At 32.8% G+C, this 19736-nt stretch overlaps 1 protein-coding gene across 6 annotated transcripts in view; it reads left to right on the top strand.

Moving 5' to 3' along the window:
- The window catches only part of MMS22L (MMS22 like, DNA repair protein), a 112253-nt gene that overhangs the window by 10229 nt on the left and 82288 nt on the right, over nucleotides 1-19736 (top strand). For 5 of the 6 annotated variants that reach the window (XM_033102207.1, XM_033102215.1, XM_033102209.1 and 2 more), the window contains 5 exons: nucleotides 500-590; nucleotides 2119-2249; nucleotides 3978-4091; nucleotides 10537-10713; nucleotides 15450-15512. In XM_033102207.1, coding sequence (XP_032958098.1) covers nucleotides 500-590; nucleotides 2119-2249; nucleotides 3978-4091; nucleotides 10537-10713; nucleotides 15450-15512 — 576 coding nt within the window. The remainder of the gene's footprint in view (nucleotides 1-499; nucleotides 591-2118; nucleotides 2250-3977; nucleotides 4092-10536; nucleotides 10714-15449; nucleotides 15513-19736) is intronic. The other variant, XM_033102228.1, reaches the window with a different exon arrangement.

Raw genomic sequence — 19736 nt, 5'->3', positions numbered from 1 at the left:
TTGTATTTATTTTTATAGTGATACTAAATGTTGACTGGAAGAAGGTTATTGATAAAGTTTCTTAATGGGCACGACAATAGTGTCTACATGATTGTTTAAAGTTCTCTTAAAATATGTTATAGGTATGTATTACATTTAAAAACATATTTCTTACCTAAAATACAAAATCATGAAAATAACATGTTTTTAGAATTCTTTCACTGCCTTTCAGCTGTGGTAGAATCAGAGGTTGCTTGCAAGGGACCTTAACTATACTATTCAGCAGCCCCAACGTGGTCTGTCTTAAACCTTTAGATGAACATATATCCTGCTTTCAAAGGTCTCCAGTGAAAGAATATTCTAATGAATAAAACAAAGGTTTTCCCTGAGCTTTTGAACAGCGATAGGTTAATTGGTTCTTTATCCTTGTGCTTATGGAGGAGTGTTGTGTATGATATGCTATCAAATGCATTATATAGTATTATGAATTCTCAGTCACAGTTGATAATGTCATTCACAGCTTTTTCCACCATCATGGCATTTATTACATCTCCACTTAGATATCCACTGGCTGGTGCTAGAAATTCTTCAGATGCTTGGTGAAAAATTTAGTAAGTTTATGGATTTCTAATTTATGTCCTTTTTCTAATGTAAACTTTTTAGTGTTTTTAAAAAATTTTCATAAGTAGTGTTTCCGATTTTTTTTTTTTTAAATCAAATAGTAATCAAAGTAAAAAGTGAAAATCTTACCCCTTTATTCCAAAGGTAACAACTGGGAACAGCTTGGTCTGTTTACCTTTCTATACTTACTGTCTATTAGTATACATACATAGAAATTCATAGATAGGATTTTTGGTTTTGTTTCTAACCACAAATGGTATCATCATTGTTGTGTTTAGTGTTTCATTGAAAAGTTTTTAGAGATGTATTCATGTAAATACATATAGTTTTAACTTTATTTCAGGGCTAGATGCAATGGATCTATCAGAATTAGCCAAGTCTAATTTTTAATATTTCAGTTATTTCCTTTTTTTGGTATTACAATAATATTTCACTGAATTTCTTGTGTATGTATATATATGGTTGATATTTGCACAAGTTGTGCTGTAGAATAGATTCTTTGGAGTGGCACATTGCAGTTTTAATACTGTATGTGCTCTCTGTACACAAAGTTTCTCTAATTTGTATACATTAACTGTGAGCACGCCGTTGCCTCATACTCTTGCCAGTAGTGGACATTATCAATCATTTTTATGTTTTGCCAACTAATGCATGAAGAGTAATATTGAATCCCTCTTTTCGCAGTTTTCTGATTACCAGTAAGGTTGAAATTTTTTACATAATTTCATTGTCTTTTTATATTTTCTTTATTAATTACTTGTCCATAGTCTTTTGCAAAGTTTTGTTTTTTTAATTAGCTTATTATGGATAGTAATCCTTTATTTTATATGTCTTGGTCTTGCTCTTGGCATCTTTAGGTTCCCTTATCAATTTAGCAATATTCTGGAAATATTATTTAGGTATAAAGTAAATTATTTATTATTTAGGTTATAAAGACATCCATTACCTCAGTACCTGCCTTTCAACTAATAAATACATATATGTGTCTCTATATATATGTGTGTACACTTGTACACTTACATATATACACACAAACATACAAAGATGTACACAAATATGTAATTTTCTCTCTCAAGTGGACTTACTCTGATATAAGTACAAATTTTGGTATCTGTTACCTTGGTTTGCTCTACTTCACACCAGAAAAGAATTGCACATGGTTAACTTATGATTTGATAAAAGAATAATAATGTTTAAAAGGCTTTATTGGTTAGAAATATGGGTGAAGATTTTCTAGTGTTTACCCTTTTTTATTTTTTGTTGCTTTTGTTGCTTTGTTGCTTTTCAAAGATGTAAGAAAAAAGAAGTCTATTAAATAGTACTTGGAAGGATTGAAATTTTTTTATATGATGTTTATATAAGACAGGATTTCCCTAAAATATAACTTATATTTGCAAAAAATTTGCTTTGAACTGTATGTGTTACAGTTTTAAGTTAATTTAAAGGTATATAGTCACTTTATGCCTTCTGAATTAAAATCTGTAGTTTCAAATAAATTTTATTTTATTACAATTTCAGAACAAGTTGTATATGGTCATCAGTTTATGAATCTGGCAGGTGACAATTTAACCAATGTCAGCCTATTTGAAGAACATTGTGAAAATCTCCTTTTTGATTTAATATACCTGTCACTCAACAGGTATGACAAGGTAATGCTTTAAGAGTTTATTTGTGTTTTTGATAGTGGCAATAGTTAGTCCTTAATACATGTGGTTTAAGCTATAAGAATTTAATCTAAATTCCGGTTAATTCTTTCAGTTTTATGTTTATTATATTCTGGGAGTTGCATGAGAAAAGAATTTGATTTAAACTTTTAAAACAGGCTGGAATTAGTGTTTTAGAGCTTTTTCTTTTTAAATATTTTTTTCATCTTGTCAAAAATAAATAAATAACAACGGACGTTTAATATAATGATTGGAATTTTAACTTCTGTTCAAATAGGAAAGGCCAGCCCTGTAATAATCTGTTGTATTGCTGTTACATAATGAAAAAGATGAGTAATTAACTAAATTAGCTGGCAAATTTAAAGGGTAGTTTTGTTTGCTTGTTTTCATAAAAGGTCTAGGATCATGGAGGAAATTACTTGTTTTTACTAAATTGTATTTATGTAGAGTGTTTAATGCAGACAAAGATTTAAAGGTGTTACAGAACACATTCATTTTCAAATAATGGAAATTTATAGATTATCATCACTTGTTTCAAATTACAAGTGTAAACATTACTTATAGCAAATCAGGATTTATACTTTTTAAAAATTAGATTGTTTTATGTGTTTCTTTTCAGTATCTCTTAAATCTAGTCTCTATGTTTACAATTAATATAATTAGTGAATTAGCCAGATACAATATAGTGATATTTTAACAGTTTCCTTTTACTATGTATTATGTTAGTGATGGTTACCAGATGGGAGGGGGGTTGGGGGCTAGATGAAAAAGGTGGAGGAATTAGGAAGTATTAATACAAATTGGTGGTTGTGAGGTGGTCACAGGCATGTAGAGTACCGCGTAAGGAGTATAGTCAGTAATATGGTAATAACTATGTATATTGCTCGGTGGGTACTAGACTAATCGGGGATCACTTCCTAAATTATATAAATGTCTAACCACTATGCTGTACACCTGAAATTAAATTTTAATTGAAAAATAAAAAAATAGAAGTGTATATGTGATATATGTAAAATAATGTACACATTCTGAATTTCAGAAGTTAGCAATGCTTATGAATATAAACCACATTGTCTTCATTATTTAGGGCCATTAAGGACATACTTATTATAAAAATGGTAAAATTGCTTAACCGTTACATATCCCTAATATTTTTATTCAGACATGTAAAAATTTTTAGTTTGCTTTACAGTGAGTCAAAATTTACTTTCTAAACTTTTTATTAGAAATCTTTTTCTTGTGACTGATGGATTAGGTCAAGGTTAGGGAACCATGGCCCTGAGGCCAAACCTAACACACCATCTGTTTTTGTAAATAAAACTTTACTGGAACACAGCGCTAACCTTTTTTTACTTACTGTCTCTGGCTGATGTTGCACAGCAGTGGCAAAGTTGAATAGTTGTGCAAAGATTGTATCATGAGTAAAGCCTCAAATATTTATTATCTAGCTACAGAAAGTTTGCTGACCATTGGACTAGATTAGATGATTGAAGCAGAGTTTTTTTTAAAAGTTGAAAATCAGTCTGAGCTCTTCATTTTAAAATGGGGCTTTTTAAAAGTTAATGAAATGGTACTTTTTTTTAATAAACAATTTTATATAATTGAGAATAAATTTTAAGTTATCTAAATCGTTCTTTTCAACTATTTGGGAAGAGGTATGGCATGTAAAATTCTGCTCTATTATAAGTAACTCATTTTGGTTCTTTTCTACAGGTTAGACCTTCTGAAGCATTAATGAGTCACCACTGCCCATGTCCATGCTTTAAAGAATTATGGGTTCTACTTATTCATCTTCTAGACCACAGAAGTAAACGGTCTCTGTCTGAAGTAAGTTGTTAAATTTATATGTTAGTTATTGTTACTAATTATATTGAATTTATGCAGTGGTTTTGGCCAAGAAACATCTTAGAGATTTCCTTCTTTATAAGACAACAACCACTACTAAATGGAGCATTAACTAATTACTAAATACCTATATTTTTAACCCTAAATTGGTAATATGAATATCTAGGATAAGTACAAAATTTGACTGTCTTATTTTCTTAAGTTCTTTTTTTGTTCTATCAAGAATCCCTTAGTCTAAAATATTTAATACTCTCTAGGAATTCAGGAAACATTTTAGTGAGAAAATGTGACCAATTTAGATTTGGGGAGAAATAAAACATAGGTGTCTATCAGTCAACTTTACAGTATTTTATTTCAAGGAAGGATGAAGAAAAGCTCAAAGGGGAAGATGGGAAATTTACTTCATTTTGAGCCAAGTCTTTATAATAGGGCTTTATTTTATTTCAAGTGTTCAAGTACAAATAATTCATTGAAAAATGATGCTTATAATGGTTTATGTTATATGAAAATATACTTTTGATATTTTATGGGTTTTTAAATTTCCCAGCTTTCCAAATTTGGGGTTTAGGGGCTGCTATCCAATTTTAATAATGAGTGCATTTTTGCAGGTTTACAAAAATGCTATATTTACTTTAAATTATTGTAGCAGTAAATTTACTAAATGTAAGTAAAATAAAGTAAGTTTACTAAGTATAAATTTATTGTACTTTTACTTATTGAGTGAGGAAATGTTTTTTTCTGGCATTTTGGTTCGTCAGTAGAGTTCAGTTTTCTACAGTGAGATTTAAATATGACAAAGCATCAGCAATTTTTCCCTTTGATTATTTGCCATTATGTTTTATTTCATTGACTTGGTAAAAATCAATTTTCCATATTCTGCAAAGGTTATCTTTACTATTTAAGAATTTTGTATTTCTTTAGAATTGTTCTTATTTTATAAATTTCAGACTTGAAAGTGTAAACCACATATAGTTAATGCAGGCACGATTATACTTGTTGCTGTTAGTCTTTTTCTTTATTTTAAGCAGAAAAGTAGGCATAATTTAAAATATTGTTTGTAAAAATTTGTGCAGTAATATATATTGTTTAACCTAAATGATTTGTATGCTGTTCATTTTATGTAGTAACCTGACTTATTTGTCTTAAAATATCTGAGGGCATTTCATTTTTTAAATACTATTAAAATAAGTTATTCTCAGATTTGAAGGTTATTTTATTTTGAAAGTCAAATTAGAAGTTTATATTCTGAAAGTTAGACAGTTTGACCTTCCTGCTAAAAAAATAATCTAATTCAATTATGCTGGTATCATATAATAAGCATTTTAAGTGTGTCAGTGAGCTTGTAGAAAATAAGAAGTACTAAGGCCAAATACTAAATGTAGGTCAGCTGAACATTGTAGCTTCCTCATCACCTTAGAGGCAGTGCTGAATTGTGTAAACTTGACTGTTAGGTTTCATACATTGTAAGGTGCAAGCAGAGAAGGTAAAGGTAAGAGACAACCCAAGTTCATAGCCTACTAATATACCAACTACTCATGAATCTGGGCTCCCAAAAGGATGAACTAGAAACTCAACTAAATTTTGAAAGGAAAATTCCCTGTCTTTAGCTGTGGTGCTTTGCGGTTTAAAATTGTGTGTCTGTTATTGCAAGCCAGTCCTTATTCAGTTACATTCTGAGTTCACGGTGCCTAGATGGTACTAAAAATCTCAAGCCAGTGACATCTAAACTGGTGACATTGTCCAACAGCCATGGATAATGGGTGGATGCTTAAACCTGCATCTTCCTGCCTAACCTCCCCCTAAACATGGAACGACAAGAACAAATAAAGCTACACAAAAAACATGTGGAAAGCATAACTATAAGAGAGGAATATTCAAAGCTATAAATTAAAAGTAAAAACCACCAAAGCTTTACCACAAAACTTTCTAGCAAGCCAAGGCAGTCAGAAAATTGCTCAGAGGTGAGAAGGGAGTTAGCAATAGTCATAACGTTGGTCTAAAACCATTGCCAGAGTGTGAAAATACTGAAGAAATTTCTTTGTAGATCAGAGAACTGACTGTAGAATGGCATATAAAAATGTGTGCATGACATGAAGAAGCAGTCTTTGAAGATAGAGCTTCTAGAAAATAAAAAGGAAGTGGTCCCCCTTGATGATTGGGCCGTGAAAGTGACAGGAAGTAAAAGCAGAAAATGTAGGATCAAAAAAAAGGATATCCAGTAAAGAAATGGAACTTTGGTACATTGACAAAAGAGAGCTCCACAGAATTAGGAATCTTAAAATAGTCTAAATCTATAAAATGAAAAGAGGAAAACCAAGCAAGTCTTTTTAAAGTTACTTAATGAAAACAGAATTGATAATACGTTAGCTGATGATACCCTCTCCCCAGAAACAACTACAAAGCAGAAGAAAATTGTAAGACAACACTCCAGACTGAATTAAATAGACAAGCATTTGGGGCTGTAAAAGAAAAGAACACCTTGAATAAGATATTTCAATGTTAAAATAAATAGACCAAAAGCCAGGAATGAATAAAAAGAATAAGATGAATGCAGGAGAAAAATGGAAATAGAAATTGTTTTAGAATTGACTACATTACAAGGTCCCAAGGAGAATAGACTCAAATGGAAATTTGATAAGGGTAACAAAGGTAACCAAGGGAATAGAAATGAGGTAAAGGAATATAAAGGGGTAGAGAGAAAAATATTTGAAATGGAAGATAGGCAAAGAAGAAATAATGTTATTTTAAACAGAGTCTCAAAAGAAGAAAACAAAACAATGGGATACAACTAACATTCAAAACTATCATCCGAGAAAACATTCCAGAAATAAAAGAAGACCTAAATTGTCATACTGAGAGGGCCTACTGGATAACTGGAAGATTAACTGCAAATAATCCATCCTGAGACATAGCCTACTAAAACTATTTGACCTCAAACATACAGAAAATCCTTCAGGTCCTCGGGGAAGTCTTCAAATCCTCCAGGCAAAACGATCAAATAACTTACAAGAGCAAAATAATTTGACCTGCCCTAGACTTCTCAAAAACAATATAAAAACAGGGCTAGAGTGGAGCATTTAAGAAGACTCAGAAAGCCTTCCTCCTTGGAGGGCACAGCCAGAAGTCTGTGATCTGGAAGACGGCCCTCGCCTGACCATGCTTGACACTCTGATCTTCGACTTCTAGCCGCTAAAACTGAATGAATTAACCAATACGGCAGAACAGAATAAGCCCCCAGCTTAGAGAAAAGCAATTTAGGGCCCACCTTTTACTCTATGGAGATTATATGGACTGTCACTATGAGATACTTTCTGAATAAAAAGCTCAAGCCTAAGAAAAAGTGACCAAACCAAAAGGAAACAAAACAACAAAAAAGTCCTTCTAAAACAACAGAGGAGCAAGTTAAAAATTATTCTTGGCACTGACTACCTGCAGTGGCCTTAGAGACCAAGGTGGATTTGGATAAACTGAGAAAGAAAAACATAAGAAGCAGTTGAGTTTCAGGAAGAACAGGTAAGCCTCTGTTTCATCTACCTGGGAATTAATGCTATCACAGAATGCTAACAGCAGGCGAAGCCTCACGTAGGACCTGTTTGTAGGAGCTTTCCACACGGCTGAAAGCAGAGATTTCTTGTTTATTTTCTATCTTGTATCAGAATTCTAAAAATTTGTAATGTGACAGTACTGATTTATACAATGCACTCAATTTATTTTTTAAAAGAAGAAATATGTGTGTATGTGTGCACACTACCATTCTTCCAGAAAGAAATATTTAATTCCTTCTCCCCACTCCCTGGTCTCCCCCACCCTATCTCTGGAATGACGGAGGGGAAGACTGAATGAGATTTGAAGTTTTCCCTCTGAGAGGGAGACATTTTCTGCAGCAGGTCAGTGTTTAAAGGACTGATACTCTAAGGAAATTGTCCAAAGGGATGAGGCAGTTCAGGGTTAAGAAGTTATTTTCCACTGTTGTCTGGGCTGCTGCTGACCTCTGTGAAGGCACCAGGGTGCTGCTTCCCAGGGGGAGAGGATAAGAAGCAATTAGAGAAATCTAGGAAGGCTCAGGAATGTTTGGGAATTCACACACACCTAAAATGATGTGGGAACTCCAAGAATGAACATAAACTAATTTGATCAAGGACATATTTCTGTCACAGAAAATATTCTAAACATGTAGCTAATACTGCATGTATCTGTATGAGTATTTTCCTAAAAAAAAAAACCACCACAACACTCATTATCCAGTAGACTTCAATTAGACTTCAATTCAATGTCCCAGAAGAGAAGGAAAGCTAATTAATATTCCTCGAGTGATATTTCTTATATGCCAGAAACTAGAATGAGTGTGAGGTTAAGTAAACTGTTCAAATAACAGACTCAGAATATGTGAAGCTTGGCTTCAAATGCAGAATTATTTGATGCCACAGACCATTTTTTTCTACCACATTAAGAAAGTGCATGTTTCAGAAAGTTAGAAAAAGAAAATGAAGGAGTAGCTGAAATAGTTTACTCCTCTTCTTTTGGAGAAACAGACCTAAATATACTTTATGTGCACTCTCACATTTCCAGAAGTGCCTGAATGAGGCAGCAGATACCTGTGTTATACCACCTGCAAATATTGTAGAATGTTTTTAACTGTATACATTATATTTTACCTGCCACAAACAAGTGTATGTGTCTACATGTTGCCACCTTTAAGCATTACATACAGAATGTCACAAAAATGCTCTATAAAATAAAAACTTACCATTGCCCCCCTCCGCCCACCACAAAAGACTCAAAAAGTATGGGCTGAGGATTTTTTATAACCTTGACCCCACCAAGCCCACTTCTAGGAGTTTACCCTCAGTATATTCTGGCAATAATTCAACAATACATATGCATCAGGCTATTTATTGCAGCATTGTTTATAAAAGCATAATCTTAGAAACTACCTAAATGCCCTTACCCAGGAGAGTGGTTAAACAAACCATGGGATACCTGCACGTTGGAGTGTTATGCATTTGTATGATAGAATAAGGAAGATATCTGAACTGATAATGGAGTGATTCTCAGGATATATTGTTAAATAACATAAGCAAAGTGCAAAAAAATATTGACAGGATGCTGCCTTTTTTATAACAAAGCAGAGAAAATAAGGAAATACGTATATTTAGTTGTGCTCAAAAATACTGGAAAGACAAATCAGGAACTATTGAGATTGGTGGGTAGGAATGGAAGATTGATGAGTGAGAATGGAGTGGAAGGGTTTGAATGTGTTGTTCTGCCTTTAGAACCATGTTAATCTTTCAGGTGCTCCAGAAATAGATTAACATGCATGGAAGGGGGATTCAATAGAATATAAAGAGAAACAATGGAACCTAACTATGTTGCAAGTGAATAACACACTGGAGGACGGGGTGGGGAGAGGACTAACCTAGGCAACTTAGAATGCACGATTTTCGCTATGTACTCTAAGGCTAAAGACACAACAAACAAACTAAAGTGCAACTACTGGATTCCTACTATTAGGAGATTTGTGTTTTACAGTGTTATGGGTCAGCAATTTTAAATTAGGCAAAGTTAGGCAAAACTTTAGGCAGACGTTAGGCAAAATATTCCTCCATATAAACCCAAAGAAAGTAACAGGTAGCAAATAGAACTGGCACAAATTTATGAAACTAAAAGCAACATAGATGATCAAGTCAACAAAAAAGATAAAAATAGCCAAAAATTTGTTCTTCAAAAAGATTACTAAAATTGCCTAACCTTTCTTGAGACGATTACAGAATCAATATTAGAAATAAAGAAAGGAACGTGGCTTCAGATTCTACACATACTAAAAAAAGTTGAGATGTTGTCAACAATTTTATGCTTAATAATATGAATACATGAAATGGACAAAATACCTAAAAAAAATCTTACTAAAACTCATTAAATGTTCAACAGCAGTAAATCAGGTAAATGGTTTTATAATATAGCTGTATATTGGAATATTCCGATGAACTCTGGCCATATTCATTAATATGGATGAATCACAGAAACATAATTTGGTGGAAAAGAAGAAACTCACCGAGGAATAGAAACAAGATACTTAAGAATACAAACGTGCATTTAAAAAAAAGAACAAAACTAAAAATATGTGCTTTGGGCTTATATACCTGTATGGCAAAACTTATAAAAACAAGGGAATGATTTATTACGACAGTCACGATAATGATCACGCTGGATGGGAGAAGATGTAATTGTGGGAACATGTAGTATCTTTCTAAAATACTAGTCATTTTCTAATTTTTAACCAGGGTATTTTTATTATTCTTTAAGTTTTGGATATTTTGTGTTCTCTTTTGTGTGTATATTTCATTACAAAAATGGAGGAAAAAGCCCAAATCACAGGTTATTGGATCAGTGTCTTAATTTAACTGAATCATATTATCTATTTCTATAGTCTTTTTGGAACTGGTTGAATAAGCTACTTAAAGCGCTCTTCGAAACATCAAGTGACCAGAGAAGACCTTCTATGCCTGTAATCCAGCCCAGGGATCCATTAGGTTTCAGTTGGTGGATTATTACTCATGTAGCATCATTTTACCAATTTGATCGTCATGGAGCACCAGATGAAACAGTAAGATTTTATTTTTTTGAACTTATATTATCAATTAATACATGTTTTTGGTAGACACATTAGGAAGTAAGTGTGCAGAAACAACAAAAATCAGATCATAATTCTACAGAGATAAATCCAGCTTCTTAATCTAGGAGCTGTAGGCCTTTCAGTGAACATCTTTATTTTTTTTATTGTTTGTTTAAGGAAAAACAATTTGTAGAAGAGTTAGGATCTAGTCCAGGCTCTGCTACTCAGCGGTCGCGTGACCTTCAGTGAGTTCCTTAAACCGTTCTGGGCCTCTGTTCCGTCATCCAGAAATCATGTGATTGGCTTGTTCAGAAAATTCCTTCTAGTTCTAAAATCTGTAAGGTTGCCAAAGGAAAAACATGTTTCTCCAGAAATTAATCAGTGGGTTTTGTGAATAATTTGATAAAATTATTTTCTCAAAATAACACTTATTCAGATATTTTCACCAAGATGTTTTAATCTGTTAATTAACCGTGAAGATTAGTTCAAATAGAATGACAGATTTGCACTACTATATTAATTTTTAATTAGACACATATTTTCCAGTGTTACATAAAAAGCCCTATGAATAAAACCAGCCAGTGGATGTATTTATTTGAAGCCCTATTTGTATGTAATTTCTTCCATGTTCAGAAATGAATAGTACAGTATTATATCAGCCCATCAGTACCACAAAATAAACACTGAGAATCTTGAAACTAATGTATCTATATTTTCAAAATTGGTCTTTTTTCTGGGAATGATTCCTAAACCTGGCTGATCATCAGGCCTACCTGTGAGTTTTTTTTTAACATTCAGATTTCTAGGTCTCAACTCTGGAGATCCTGATTTAGTAATGTGGTTTGGACTTTGGGAATCTGTATTTTTCAACAGTTCCATGGCTCTCATCCTTTTTTAGGTATGGAAACTATTGCTTTATGGAACATGTTCCTTATGACAGATTTTCCTCTCTTTGGAATATTGGACAAAGTCGGCTGAGAAATCATCCATGAAATCTGAGGGTTAGTTAGTATTGACATTGTGTCATAGAAATGGAAAGGGTCTCAAGAGGTCCTTTAAATGATCTCCTTAATAATAAAAGGCCCTGTAGGAGATCGCAAGATAAAGTAGAGTTAGAAAGTGCTGTGTAAGTTCACACGCAGAATTCTTCTGTATATCTAGAGGTCAACAGAATGAGTTTCTCATAGAGAAGGATTGTGTGTCCTTGTTTCTGTACATAAGTCCTTGTCATACTGATACCTAGTAAGTACTCAATACATGTTAGTGGTTACCATTACTATAGTATCATTTTACTTAGTATTTTTGTGGAGTTAATATTATGTTTCTCATCTTTGAATTATTAGAATACTAGAACAACATTAAAAGAACTCCAAAAATATGTCTGACAATTCTTAAGTCTTGAGGTAGCATTTTTATTCATCTTCCCTTCTAACCTTAATTCCTCCAAGTACATATTTTTGATTCGAATCAGTACAAATAAATATGGTAATTAGTTAAGCACTTCTGAGTTTCTATTGAGAGGCTATCATAATAATAGGTGTCAATGATAGGATACACATGAAACATATTGTACTGCCTCTTGCTTCAAGGACCATGGTTTCAGGTTATTAATGCAACTGAATTAACACTTATTTGAGTGAGTTATGATAGATTTCAATAGTGGTTGCTATTGAACCCCAGACACTCCCAGTGTGTTATCACATTAATATATATCATTACCGTTACTATTGTGATGTTGAATTGTACTAGTACAAACACCCAAAGAAGCATTGCTGAAATCACTCTTCTATTTCATACAAAGAATTCCATATGAAATTATTACTTTTATTAGCTCTGCATCAAGATTCTAAATGAATTTTCTGTATTTAAAACAGCTTAACCTATGTGTTTCAGTATTTTTTGGCAGTTCTTGTGTGATTTTGTGTTTTTGCCAAGGTACATATATTTTTAAAAAATCTTAATTCTTTATGTAAAAGGTTCTAAGAAGCAAGAGAGCCATGATATTTGAAAAAGAACCTTTTATATAGTAGAAATAATAAAGATGTACTATATATATATATGTGTATGTGCATATGTAAAATAGACAGTTTCATTCATGAGTACTCAAGAGTTTCAGATATTTATGGACTTCTTAAGGGCTTTTAAAGAAAACCTCAAGCTCTACAGTTGGTAGTTTTCATTAGGGGCTGATACCTTCATATTGATACCTGCATATTGCATTTGCAGCTTGCTTAATTTGACTATTCGATATTTTACTCAGTGAAGTGTTACGAACTAGGTGAGAGGGTAATATGTCCATTTTACAGGTACAGAAACTGAGGTATAGGGTGGTTAAATATCACCCTATTGCTGTCACTGACATAACCGTGATTTGAGGGACCTTGTACGGAGTGCCTCCTATGACTGGGACTTGGGCACAGTAACCGCGTACACTGGATCACCAGGAACAGCCCCAGTGTGTGCCTCGTGTCCCTTCATCCCATCTGGTTACTTTTTCCTTTCACTCTCAAAAGTGCCTCAGTTTGGCTTATAAATCATATAAAATATTCTAATCTATGAACATAAAGACATACCTGCTCATCCATTCAGAGAGCTTATATAGGGTATTCATTTGGGTCTGGGATTTATTTACGTCAGAATTTTGAAAATGACCGGAAATATTTTTTGCTCTTTATGTTGTATTAGCATAGCCAGCTACCATATAGAAAGTGGTTATGCATTAAGCCTGCTTTATTCCATTAAGGATAATCTGATGTGAGAGGATGATAGGAAGTAATAATGGTTAGCCATATGTTCTGCAGCAGAGAAATACTTATGTTAACCTTGGATGTGTTTCAGTTTTTAAATGTGAACTGCTTTGCCTTGAAGATGAATGTGAAATGTTTACGTTTCAAATAGGTTTTGGATATGGTTAATTTTTTTATTTTTTTAAGAGTTTCTATAAATTTGGACTTCTGTTAAATGTAGATTTAAACCACAAAACTTGCCAATTGCTTGCTACAGGCCTAAAAGGAAAATTTGGTATCTCACTTCTTCGTACTGGAGGCTTTAGGTTTTCATATATTTCTGTTTAATACTTTTCTCTCAACCTAGATTAGAGTGTGTTATCTTCTCACAATACCAATCATCTTAAAAAAAGCAAATATAGTGTAAAGAGAAAATTTGCTTTTGGGCATTGCAAGGATTAGTGTAACAGTGCTTTCCCTGCCCATAACATAAGGCAATCAGTCCGGCCAGGTGGTGCTCATCTTTGAAACAGCTGAAATGGTGAGTAGGTAGAAATGTAACCTTAAAATGAGAGTTGTACCAGATTACTTAGGTCACTGGAAATGGAGGGTGGGAGATCAATTTTATATTTCTGGTGGAGATACCACCTATGCTGAAGCCTATATGGGTGTCTTAGTTCTGATAGTGGGATAAGAAATATAAAACACAGGCCCAAATTTCTGACGTCTACTTTCTTTCTATCAGTGGAATTAAGTTATGTATAACTTAGTTTGCAGAGAAAAATAGCTGCTCAGAGTTTTCCAATGGAAGAAAGATCATTGATATATATTCTCTTACTCAGACTTGATTTAGGCATGAATTAGTTACCATTCTTTCCTCTGAGTTATGGTTTATTTTTGTTTCATGTTATATCCACAATACTGATCCATAGAATTGAAAAACTTTGGACAAGAATTACACTACTTCTCTATAATTTGTGTGATTCAAATGCCTTGATAGATAGAATAATTGAAATGTACTCATTAACACTATCAAATTATAAAGCTAAAATCATCAACCCTACATATCCCTACTTATTTGGGACTAGTGACATTTTCTTAGTAAAGAATGATACAAAAGTGAATTGTTGAAAGCTAAGGGAAGGCTTGTTAGAAAAAGAAAGTCAGTGACAAATAACCCGACGTAATGGAAGGAACACTGGCTTTGGAGCCAGACCCACCTGGATTTGAATCCATGCTCTGACTTGTATATACATGACTTTTCTGAGACTTGTGTCATCCGTGAAATGGGAAAGATTTATTTTGAGGAAGTAATAATGTAAAGACCCTAACACAATGTACATGTAGCATTGATACAACTATACTGTGAGATGGTCCTAGAGGCTTTCCTGTTGGAAAAGTGGAATCATTTTCAGTGTCTAGCCCTTGTGAAATACTTTGGCTCTGTGAAATTCTTTTTTTGGCTTTCTTCTTTACTTTAACAAATCTTTTAGATAGGTGAGGTTGCCAGATAAGCGACTATTGTCTAAGTCTGAGGTAGCACTATGTAAAATTTTTCTTTATTTTCTGTGTAAGTATTTTAGTTACTTGTTTGCTAAAGTGTCTTCAGGCTATTATATATAAAATGAAGGAAAAAGAATCTCTGGTGAGTGCAGTACAGGATAAGGAAGAACACTCAGGGCCTAAAAACTCCAAATATACATATTTTCTTTTTCCTGTGAGATTATATCTGGCAGCAAAAATTATTTGTTAAAACATTTATAATTTTACAGAAGTACCACTCTTTAATGAAATAACTCCTGATAAGGTTTATACTGGATTGGAATAGTTGTAAATTTTTTTCTACGAAGTCTTAACAACTCTTTGCCAAAGTAATTTTAGACATTCAAGAAATTGTAATGGTATCTGATGATGGACAAAATGTTTCTATTTCACACCTAACTTGCTATACCATAAATTTAATTTTTAATTTTGATACAATACTATTTTCTCCCTTCCTAGAGACAAATGGAATCAAATTGGAGCTTTGTAGAAGAACTGCTGAAAAAGTCCATCAATGTTCAGGTATGCATTTAAAATGAGACAATTTGTGGGCTTTGCTAAATTTTTGTGTTACAGATTTTATTTATTACAACCAAGCAAACTTGAAATGATGTAAATTAACAAACCTAATTTATTATTAAAAACCTGAGATAGAATCATGATTCTTTGTTAATGAAGTGCCAACAGATAGTAGTTCCTACTAGTGACTCTCCGTTGAAGGTTTTTGTTTCTAACACTGAGTTGCCAGTTAAAGGACAAAGATAATTATCCTGGTTGGTGACTTTGACAAAATGTATTCAAAATAAGTAGTAGATGCTTCAGAACTCTGAGCCATTCCTTGACTGTATGATATCAAGTCTCGGCGATACGATGAGGGCGATAGTGAGTAGCATTGAAAATTCAGCTATATCCTCAGCACAGCAGGAAGGTGACTTACCTTGCTGAGCAATTTGTCTTACAGGCCTGAATCATACTCTAACTGATAAGGTCTTAGTTTGAGCCCACATTTCATACCTTATCATTTTTCTTTTGGCAGAACTGTTAATGTAGCGCTTCATGGCCCACAGGTCAGATTTGACCTCCTTTTAAATGTGCTGTACATCACATCTTTAAACATATTGTACTGTGGTTCTGTACAGTTTTGTAATATAAGTTATTTATGTAAGAGTTTAAGAAAAAGCTTCAGTAAAGAATATTTTTTAATTTGGGAAATAGATTACTTTTCTGTTAAGAAATAAAGATTGTTAAAATCTTGAAGAGGAATGAAGAAATATGTTAGGTAGTACAAGATTGCTATATACATGTAGCATACACATACACACACACACATTTATTTTGTAGCCATATCTTTGAAAATTATTTTAATAGCTTGAGATTTTCCTTGTTAACTATATTAACTCTTAATTTTTGTAGGGAAAACGTATAAGTATAATGTAAATCTTCTAATTATGAGCTAAGAATTCTAGGTTAGAATTCCAAAGAGCTCTGCATACATAAGTTGTATCAGAAGCAAAAGAGATATTGTCCTTTTAGTTGTATCAGAAATAAAAGAAATAATATCCCAACCATTGTAAAGGTTTTTGTTTATTTTTATTTTTTTCTATATCATTTTAATTGGCTTTATCCTTAGCTTTTTTTTTTTTTTTGAGAACATAATTGATTTAGTAAATCAAAGTTTCTTACATGTATTTTTTAACTTCAAGAATGTTGGGAATCACAAAAAAATGGTGATTGTTATTTATTATCAGTTATTAATCCAATGCCTCAACATAGCTTAAAAAAACTCTCAGTTAAACGTCCTTTCAGCTCTAACAGTATATGAACTCATGGTTTTGTTCAGCTAGGTTTTAAATTAAGAGTATTTCTTAGGAGGCTCTAAAGGTACATATGGATAAATACCCATATACCTGTAATGGTTAGGGACAACAAGAGAGAAAATTTATCATCTTTTTTTCTTCCATAGAAAAGTTTGCTTTATGACTAAAAGATTGAAAACCCTCTTTAAACACATTTGGTTGGTCCAAAAAAAATTATTTTTTTCCTTTGAATTACCGCTTCCTTTAATTTTGATTTTAAACAAAGGAAACTCATTATCTTGGGAAAAAAAAAAAAGCTTTTCTTAGTTGGCATGTCTCATTCGTAATGTGATAAAACTTAGTTTGACATACGTAGTATACTTGTACAATAGAACTTGTATTTTAATGATGTCAGCCAAAGCTAGTTTGAAGATAAATAAGTAATTTTTGGAAGTAAGTAGGGTGACCATCTGGATTTGTCTGGCTTGGGGTTTCCTGGAATGTGGGAGTTTCACTGCTAAAACCTGGACATACTGGGAGGAGTCCGTCACCCTAGAAGTAGTGATAGTACAGGCAATCTCAAAAACTTTCTCTGTGAATTTAGGTCTAGCATAAAGTCAAAGTAATAGCTTTCCTGTGAAAGAAGAGGTCATTATAATATATAGAAAGAAGTAGTCCATTCGCTCTAGTAATCTTTCAATTTTGTCATGCCTTGATTCTATCAAATTAGATTTTATAAGTAGTGTAGGACTACTTGCTGGAGTTCTTGAAACCAATTTTGTTGGGTGCAGTAGGTGGTCATAAAGAATAAATAATATGTTTGGATAGAGCTATCAGTTTGATTATATCTGTTTTCTCCCATTGAGGTAAATTAAAATCTGACCGTGCTCATGTACTTTGACTTGATCTCCAGCAGTGAAAGAGGTCATTTGCAATGTTTAAAAAAAAAAATATGTTCCACATATAGAGCAGTCTTCAAATAAAATTGATAAGCACTCCACTGTAGTTTTAATTAAGCAAATAATGTTTCAAATCTTTTTTCTAGCCAGAGGATCTTCCATAAACATTGAGCTTTGTTAGTAAAGAAAGCATATGTTTAATTTTACTTATATAGATACAGTTGAATATTTAAGTATTTGCTTTAAATACAGTTTTTAGAGGTAATCCTATTTAATATTTGTGAATGTTAACAGAAATATTTATCCTACCTATAAAACAACATTATTGTTTTCATATGAAAAGGAAGATTTTTAGTTTTATGCTAGCTACTTTTTAAAGCCTCATTATTTTCTAAGATCACAGAAAGAATTTTCTAGTAAAGGTCATAGAAGGGAGTAAAAAGAAATCTTAAGCAAGCCTTATTTTTTAAATATTATTTTCCTTTTTCAAAGAACTTGGAGGATGTAAGGCTATTAAAAACAACTCAGAATGTGATTCGATCTGAATAATGTGGGACAATAATCTTCTAATTACTAATTAAAAATCATTGTGTTTCTTGGACAGAAGAATCTTGACTGGGATATTGAAGTTCAGTTTTCTTTATTCAATCCTAAAAATAAATCCAATCAAGCAGACTAACAATTACTATTCAGGTTTCAAATAATTTTTTTCTTGTGATTTCTGATAGGTATATTGGTTATGTATAAGAAAATGAACCCCAGTTGTTAAATTGCCATTTCTATAGAATATGCTAAAATAGGAAATGTCATTTTTAGTTCAATGAAAGAATTTGGTGTATGAAATAACCCAGATTAATATGTCTAAATTTGTTCTTTCAGAATAAAGATAGGAAGACATTGAAAAAGGTACAAAGCAGTGATCAGAAGCAGGCATTATGGAATATTCTATGGTGGCTTTCTTCATTAAATAGTTTATACACACACAGCTGAGGTAGACACCCATAGCGTATTGTGAAAAATGCAGAAGTTGAGCAGCACAGACTCTGGATGGAGACAGGTCGTTTTAAGGCTGTGTGGAAAAGAGGCCCACAGGTCTTCTGGTTTATTAGAAACTCTAATCAGAGGGCATGGATTTAGGTGTCGTTAATCACACCTCTTAGTTTAGATAGCATTTGACCTTACCACTTCCCAAATGGAAATATATCAGCTTAAGGTACAATACCATGAACATGTTTGGTTTTTCACCATCAAAAGAGTCCGTATTTGGCCTAAAAAAATACATTTCTTTCTTGCAGGTAACAATATGATTGCTATCCCTGTGCGAGCATTGCATTTAGCATTTAATTACATTCTTCCATTTAATGCTTATGACAATCTTACGAAGTTCCATTGTACACATTAAGAAACTGGGTCCCGGAGGAGTTAAGGAGCTTGTCCAGGTTCACACAGCTAGCTTGGGAAGTGGCAGAGCTGGGATTTGAATCGTCATATGTGTTTTACTCACTGTGTGCTCCCTCAAAGCATTTGACTTTGCAGGATTCTTAAGAAAACTTTTTTTTTTCTTTTTCGTTATTTTCATTTTAAAACTTCTTTGCTGCTATGTGTTTGACTAGTAACCCCTTTTGGTTTCTAGATCTGTTTTGGGGATACTTCAATTTTTCATACTGTTTTTTTCCCCCCTATCCAGTAAGTGTAGGATGAGAAAATATAAGGTAGGAAGAAATGAATACACTCAAGTCTTCTAAGATATTTCAGCCCTATTTGTTACGAATTGAGCTAAGATGTCTGTTGCCTACTCTACTCCAGACTATTGTATATTCTCATCTCTTTGGCTACCTGGACTTGAAGATGGGTGAAGCCATTCTCTCCATAATTTAACAGATGTGTGCACACACATACACATGCACACACACGCACACATTTTAAAGGGAACTTTTAAGAAAAACACTAAGGGTTCAAAACAAAGACTGATTGAATATACAGAATGTGAAAATGTATTTTATAACAAATACTATTTAATTAAAGGCCGGGAAAAAAAACACTTTACTATT

Source organism: Rhinolophus ferrumequinum, chromosome 3, assembly GCF_004115265.2.
Source record: "Rhinolophus ferrumequinum isolate MPI-CBG mRhiFer1 chromosome 3, mRhiFer1_v1.p, whole genome shotgun sequence".
NCBI lineage: Eukaryota > Metazoa > Chordata > Mammalia > Chiroptera > Rhinolophidae > Rhinolophus > Rhinolophus ferrumequinum.
The sequence above is the reverse complement of the archived record's forward strand: the minus strand, read 5'-3'. Positions and strand labels throughout refer to the sequence as shown.